This window comes from Desmodus rotundus, chromosome 2 (genome assembly GCF_022682495.2).
Source record: "Desmodus rotundus isolate HL8 chromosome 2, HLdesRot8A.1, whole genome shotgun sequence".
Taxonomy (NCBI): Eukaryota; Metazoa; Chordata; class Mammalia; order Chiroptera; family Phyllostomidae; genus Desmodus; species Desmodus rotundus.
Genome location: NC_071388.1, coordinates 150,444,069 through 150,451,408, shown reverse-complemented (window position 1 = coordinate 150,451,408; position 7,340 = coordinate 150,444,069). Strand labels below are relative to the sequence as shown.

Sequence of the window (7,340 nt, the reverse complement as noted above, 5' to 3'; positions counted from 1 at the left end):
ACCTCATCGGTCCTTTTCTGCGTCTCTCCCTCGGCTTCTGAGTCTGGTACATTGCAGCCACTCAAATATTAGTGGAATGGATGGACTAAATGGGAGGATGTGGAGATGAATGAATGAGTGACTAAACCTACCCAGCACAATGGGGAGCTGGAGGAAGGCCAGGCCACATCTGCCCGTTTTCTCTTCCGAATCTTCTTTGCAAGACTGAAAGATGAGAGGCCATGTAGGGCAGTGGTTAAGAACATGGCTCTGAATTCATGCTCCGCGACTTCCTAGCTGCGGGAAGCGGCCGAGTGACTTAACCTCTCTGCGCCTAGGCTTCCTTCCTGCAAAATAAACACAGTAAATTCTCAGAGCAGCGCTTGGCCCGGGGCGGGGGGGAGGGGGCAAGTTCCTCACAAGTGTTAGTGTTAGTATTTTTGCCATCTTAATGAGAAGGTAAGCCTGTAAGACAAACCGGAAATTCCCTGCTCAGGGTGAATTCAGATAATTAGCCTATAAGTTTCATTCACATGTGAACAATCAGAACAATCATCTTTTCTTTCTCTTTGCCTTCTGGAAGCTTTAAAACACCCAACTACTCCCCCAACATGCCATTCGTCGGCAAGAGACAGAGACCTGGATTTTATTCCAGCTGCCAGCAGTGAGAGCTGTGCGCCTTTGCTGAGCGCTCTCTGGACTCGGCTCCTTTGCCTGCCCGCACGAGGTTGCAGGAACCGAGCTCCAAGTCTCTTTTCTCCTAAAACCGACCACGGTCCGGGCGTCGGCGGCCTCGGAGTCCACGTCGGATGCTGGGCGCCAGCGTACCCCTCGGACTGTGGTCTCACGACCGCTCCTGCGAGTCCCCGGAACCCCGCACCCTGCGCACTCTGGCTGCCACCCCGCACAGCCCGCGGGAGGTGTCTCTCGGGCGCCCCCACGGCAGGGATGCCAGTGTCCGGAGTTGGCGCGCCTTTTCTCGCAGCCTGCCCCGCGGCCTTTTATACGTAGCGGGCCGAACTTTCACTAATGTTTAACTCAGGGCTGAAACTTGCGAGCGGCCGGGCTGGACGCGCATCTGGGTGGCGAGCCGGACATCTGCCTGCCCTCCCCGCTCCAGACGCTCAGTTCCGAGGAGACGCCGAAGATGAAGGTGAGTAGCGCGCCTCTTGCTCCCCCAGCCCCAGGGTTGAGCTGTAGGTGCCTCTTCACCAAACTCTCCCCAAATTGTCCCGAAAGCCCCTCGGAACGGGACCAGGGCGTCTCATTAGGCGGAAGTTCCAGGACCACCCTCTGACAGGTGAAGGGACGTCACGGAGCTCTCGCCTGGATCTTAGACCTGCGAGGTTTCTGCCAGACCCAGGCGCTGAGGCTTGGACGACCCGGAGAACCTCCCATAAAGCGCACGCCTGAACCCTCGCTTGGCTTCTGATGTGCAGGCTTACATTGCTCAGAGGCCACAAGTTCAAGGGCAACCGCTCTTACTTCCTCCGACTGGCTCACTCCAAATACTCCCAACCCACCGTGACCCTCTTCCAAAGCGCGCCCACAGGCAAATTCGGCTGACACAGGTGCAGCCTAGGCCCCGACCCTCTTAGCCAGGCTGGGGCTAAAGGGCTTCTTCTAACTGGACGTGATCTAACCGGCTTACAGACCCAATGGAAGGTGCTCCTGGGACTGCTGGGGACTGCTGCGCTCGTCACCATCATCACCGTGCCCGCGGTTCTGCTGAGCAAAGGCAGTAAGTTTGAAATATTTAAAAGAAATACGACAGTTGGAGACAAGGATCTGGTTCAGTTTTACCACACTGAAGAGAACGAGGGGTTTTGCTGGGGGCTGGAACCGGTGCGACAGGTTGTAGCTGAGGCTTCCCAGGCGTTGCTGCTGCAGCTTCTAGGGCAGCAGCTAGATTCACTCACTTCGCAGGGTCTCCAGCGTTGAGGTTGCGAGAGCCTCGCAGCCGCCGCGTTTTAGGTGTAATGAAAACATACTTCCTGAAATTAGGGGGAAGTCTTAGGATTTTTTGTAATACATTTAAATTAAAATTTTTAAATGGTCGTGTTTGTGATCTTCAAAGGAAAAGAGGCAGTGTTTAAAGGTCCGAAATGTCCTGGGGGCTGGCTGGGGAGGAGGAAGAAAGTAAGCCCCAAAGTGCAGTTTTGAGAGACAGTGCACAGGGCCTCCCTGTAGTTCCCCTTCTGGAAGGATGGGAATCCATCAGAGAAGGATGCAGGAAAATAACTATTTGACAACTTATAGAAGTTATAAAAGTAAGTATTGCAGAGTTAAATCATAAAGCTAGTGTACTAGATAATAATATTCAGAGGGGGTAGAATCAGTGATGATTGGTGGATTCTTTCATTTAAAGCCAGCTTCACTTATTATAGCTTAGCCACTGTTCCAGTTCAGCCCTAGCTCTTAATATAAAACATTCATATAATGGAAAACACACTATTGGATGCAAGCGAGTGAGAACTGGGTCTCCTCTGGCCTAACTCTCCATTTGAACATTCACTTTCATTTCAGCATTACACATTCTAGGCAGCTAACTGAAGCATCGACTCTGGGTGGGGCAGACAACCAGGAAATGGGTAGATAGTACCTATATTCTGAGGGTATCTTATCTAGATTTCAAGGTGACCGTTCAGAATTAATTTCTAGAGCTATCAAAAGCCATGTTTGCCTGGCAATTCAAGGTCAGGGCAAAGATGCCAAAGGTTAAATAACCTAGTGTGTTCCTAGTGTGATAACAACTTTAGTTTCTTTAAAGCAATGGTTACAACCATTTTAGACTGTTAAATGGCAGGCATCAGTCCCCTTACATTTTACTCTTTGTTGTGAACTGTTGAAATATAACTCTTTTCATAAAGTGACACTTTGTATATTCCCACACATAGGAAGCCAAAGGACAGGCCATCCATACAATCAAATATCTGCATGTCTTAAATTATGTTCCAGACACTGTGCTAGTTGCTGCAAAGACAGATTAAATTTTATAAATATGAGGATCGCTGACCTCAAGAAGTGTATAGTAGTTTAGTGGGAAGCAGATATGCAAACAAATCAAAGTACCCAGAGTAGCCATTTTTCTCCAAAACATCAATGAGGCACAGGAAGGATGAGTAACACTAACTATCAGAACTTTCCTTAGTTTGACAAGCCACTTGAGACGGGTGGTGAAATGGCCTAGGGGTGTGGGTCACACAGCTGTTTTCCATCGGGTTTGGTCACATAAACTACACAGGTTGCTAGTGTTTTGTTTTGTTTTTTTATTCTCACCCAAGGAAACATTTATTGATTTTTTTTTTTAGAGACTGAGCTAGGGAGAGGAAAGGGAGGAGAGAAAGAGAGAGAGGGAGAAAGAGAGAGACACCTATGTGAAAGAGAAACATCTGTCTGTTGCTTCCTCTATTCACCCCACCCTAACCCACAACCTAGGTTTGTGCCCTGACTAGAAATCGAACCCGCAACCTTTTGGTGCACGAGACAACGCTCTAACCAACTGAGCCACATTGGCCAGTGATACGTGAGTTTTGTTTTGTTGAGGCCTCTCATGAAGCCTAGGGAGAGGCTGTCTTATTATTTTCCTTAAAGAGCACTTAGTCTCTTCCAAATGAAACTTGAACAAACATGTCAAAGACATCCTCTTTGATAAGGAGTTCTTGAGAAATTCATGTGTCTTCACCAATGATTGTGACTCAACAAGGTAATTTAGACAGGCTTGAAGAATCTTATCTGGGGTTAGAAGGGTCATTTCTGGGAAATTATGGGAAAGACTCTCACAAGAAGGTCCTTTTGTGGGGAGGCTTGAATTGTTAACATTAGTCTCTGGAGGTAAGATTTTCCAGAGTGAAACCTTGGGCGTTAACACAGGGACACAGGTCGCTTCATCTAATATGGGATTATAAAAGGACTCAGCGAGAGAGGAACGTAGGCATTAGGAAAAGGAGTACAATTTTAACTTGTAGGTGATGGAGAACCGCTGGAGAATTCTGGGCATGGCTGAACTGTTGGGTGTGCTGGTGGGAAGGTGGGTTGAAGTGGAGCAAGGCTGGAAGGAAGGCGAGGGAAGTGTCCCAGAGACTGATGGTGCACACCAGAATATGGAAGCTGAATATGGAAGCTGAACTACTGAGAAGTGTGAATGATTAGACTTTGGTCATTGGGAACATAGGCAGGAAGGTGAGTGTGGCATCCTTAATGCCTCTTGGGCAACTGGGTGGAGATGTGGTTTCACTGTGTACTTTATTTACACCACCTCTCAAGTTATTTGTCTCCTCATGTTTCTCAATTGCCATGTACAGTATGTATATTTGAGGAGAAAAGGGAAATCATCTTGTTTTGAGTCCTGGTTTATCACAGCATGTTCACTAAATCAACCTCACCGTACCTGGGCTGCGCCATTGTAAGGGGCAGCATTCTCACAAATGAACGATCCAGAGTTATCACCCAAGAATGCCCTGTATATCAGCAATCTAAGTTTAAAATCAAACAAATACCTGGAAGTAAGAGAGGAGAGAGGAAATATAAATGGAAAGGAAAGGAAAAAAGAAAAAATAGAGAAAAGGATGAAAGAAAAGTTTTGATAGAAAAAAAAATGCTAGCTATGTGGAAAGCAATGAAATAACAGCCAAAAGTAAATAAGAACAAATGAGCAAACCCAAGTTCATCCCCTGAGAAGCTGGTTTTAGAGAAAGTTAAGTGTTTCCATGTGAAAAGATGACTTCAGCAGAACCAGACACAACCAGAAAGGCAGTGGGGAATGAGAGACTGGGAGATGCTGCTTAATACTACTGCATTTTTTTTAGAATAAAAACTCCTTTATGTCACAAATTATGCATGTAACTAAGCAAAATGAAAAGTTCACCTCCTTCTTTATGTATAAAAAATGATTGTATTTTGTTTTAAACTCCTCAAATATCCCATTAAAATTCTATTACATATTTAAACATTGTTTCCCAGAGAATCGGCTGTAAAATGTATAAAAATACTTGACTCATGATGGAATAATAGGAATTATCATTCTGGCTTAGTGGCAGTAGAACCTTCTTACTTCATATTTGTGATTCCCTCTTTAAATTATATTATAGGCTGAATTTTTAAAATATTTGTCAAATAGTTTTATTGCATTTTGTTATTTGACAAATGATTTTATTATTGAGTTTTATGGGATGGAAATATATTTGTTCTTCCTTTTGCACCTGCTTCAGCAGTAACTTTCCTCAATACCCTTTTTTTCAGTGCATAGGAAATTTGACTGCTCCCCCAGCCATTCATAATAAAAGAAAACCCAAATGTGAGGGAGACAGGAATAATCAGAGAAAGAAAAGATAACATCTATGAAGTTTGCCTGAGGAAGTCCAGGATCTATTCCAGGCTTAAAAGCACAGAAATGAGCCTGAATGAAAGCTTTGTATATTTCGGGACAGTTTCTAAACAGCAAGCTCTGTAAAGGCTCACACTGACTCCAGCTAGCCCAGTTTACTATTGTCAACCTTGGTCCAGTGCTGTGAGGTCAGCGGGTTGGTCTTTTTCAGGACAGCTATTTAGGCTTTTGGTTCCCTAGCCATAGTATGTGCCTTAGATTTTTCTCTATTAGATATCTTGCCTTTCAAAACAAAAGGGATCAGAGAGAAAAGGGGAAGACTGTTTGTCCAAATGATGGGTAGAGAAAGAAGATGTAAAGGGACTAATGAGAGCTAGATCTGTATACTTGAAGTTTTATGACTTAACAAAGTGCTGAGGCCTACAGAGAATGTGACTGTAAATGCATGCAGGACCACCTTGCTTGTGGGAAGGAAGGTATGCGAAGATGTGATAACAGTGAACATTATTCACTCTGGGCCAGGTATGGGGCTGAGGGCTTCCAATATACTTCTCATTTGATCCTTACGACAAGCTTTTGGAAAGCTACTATTATCATCTCCATTTTTACACCTGATTTTCAGAAACCGAGAGGGTGCTTTAGTTATTTATTACTGCATAGTGAATTTCCCCAAAACTTAAAACAACAAACATTATTGTTATGTTATAGCTTCTGTGAGTCAGAAATTTGGCTGTGGCTCAACTCAGTGGCTCTGGCTCAAGGTCTCCCATGAGGCTGCAGTCGAGGTGTCATCTGAAAAGTTGACCAGAGCTAGAGCATCTGCTTCCAACCCTCTTACGTGGTTGTTAGCTACAGGCCCCAACATGAGGGCCTCTCGCTTCCAACCCTCTTACGTGGTTGTTAGCTACAGGCCCCACCATGAGGGCCTCTCCTTAGGGTACCAGGACAGCTGGCTTCCCTTAGAATGAAGCATCCAAGAGAGCAACCAAGTAGGAAGCTTCAGTGCCTTGTATGACCTAGTATCATAAGTGTGACCAATGGTATGTAGCCATCACTTCTGCTGTGTTCTGTTCACCGTATAAAGTAACCCTGATATAGTGTGATAAGGTATTACACAGCGGATGAATACTAGCGGGGGCCCTCTTGGAGGCTGGCTACCAAAAAAGTTAAGGAACTTGCTCTAAGTTCCACAGAGTTGGGATGAGTCAATGTGACTAGAGCTGGTGCTCTTAAACCCAAGTATCATTAGCTTGTGATCCAGTGTAACATAAATGTTACAACCTCCCACTCATATGCCTGTATTATATTTTCATGACTGCTAATCCATGGGTGCTAAGGGTTCTGAAGAAGAAAAGCACCTGCCGTCGCTGCCTCCTTCCCTGCATAAAGCTATAGATAGGCAACACCTTCCAGCCCAGCACTGACATCCCACATTTTTGACTGGTCTTACCTAGTGTTTTTTAGCAGTAATGAGTCCAGGTTTACTACCTTCCCTGAATCACACTTGCTTTGTTTCCAACACATGTTACATTATTTCATCTGATCTTCATGGAATAACCCATGTCAAAGAGAGAGGTATCAATTATCTTGACTTTTTACACTGAAGAAATAGAAGCATAGAAGTTTAGGGCTTTGTATAATTGGTAGGCATAAAATAGATGGGGAGAGGTTAAGAATGGTATAGGAAACAGAAAAATCAAAGAACTTACATGTACAAGCCATGGACATGAACTGGGGAGGTGGAGGGGGCAGGAATGCTGGAAGGTTGGGGGGTGCAGGGTGGAGGGGGGATAAAGGGGGAAAAATTGGGAAAACTGTAATAGCATAATCAATAAAATACACTTTAAAAAAAAAAGAAGTTTAGGTCTCTGTGAGTAAGTACTAGAACTTGGGAATCCAAGTCTTTTGACTACTGGCTTTTCCTGAATCTGCGGGTTTCTATAAATAACTGCTCTTAAAAAAAATGCTTTGGTGAGAGTTATTCTAAGTTAATGATAAATCACTGTTTTATGGCATGATGCTAGCCCTTTTATTC

At 44.7% G+C, this 7,340-nt stretch overlaps 1 protein-coding gene across 1 annotated transcript in view; it reads left to right on the top strand.

The window, feature by feature from the left end:
- Nucleotides 1–882: 882 nt before the first annotated feature.
- DPP4 (dipeptidyl peptidase 4) overlaps nucleotides 883–7,340 on the top strand; it is an 81,836-nt gene continuing 75,378 nt past the window's right edge. The window contains exons 1-2 of the mRNA XM_024579835.4: nucleotides 883–1,132; nucleotides 1,633–1,720. Coding sequence (XP_024435603.1) covers nucleotides 1,127–1,132; nucleotides 1,633–1,720 — 94 coding nt within the window. The 5' untranslated portion in view covers nucleotides 883–1,126. The remainder of the gene's footprint in view (nucleotides 1,133–1,632; nucleotides 1,721–7,340) is intronic.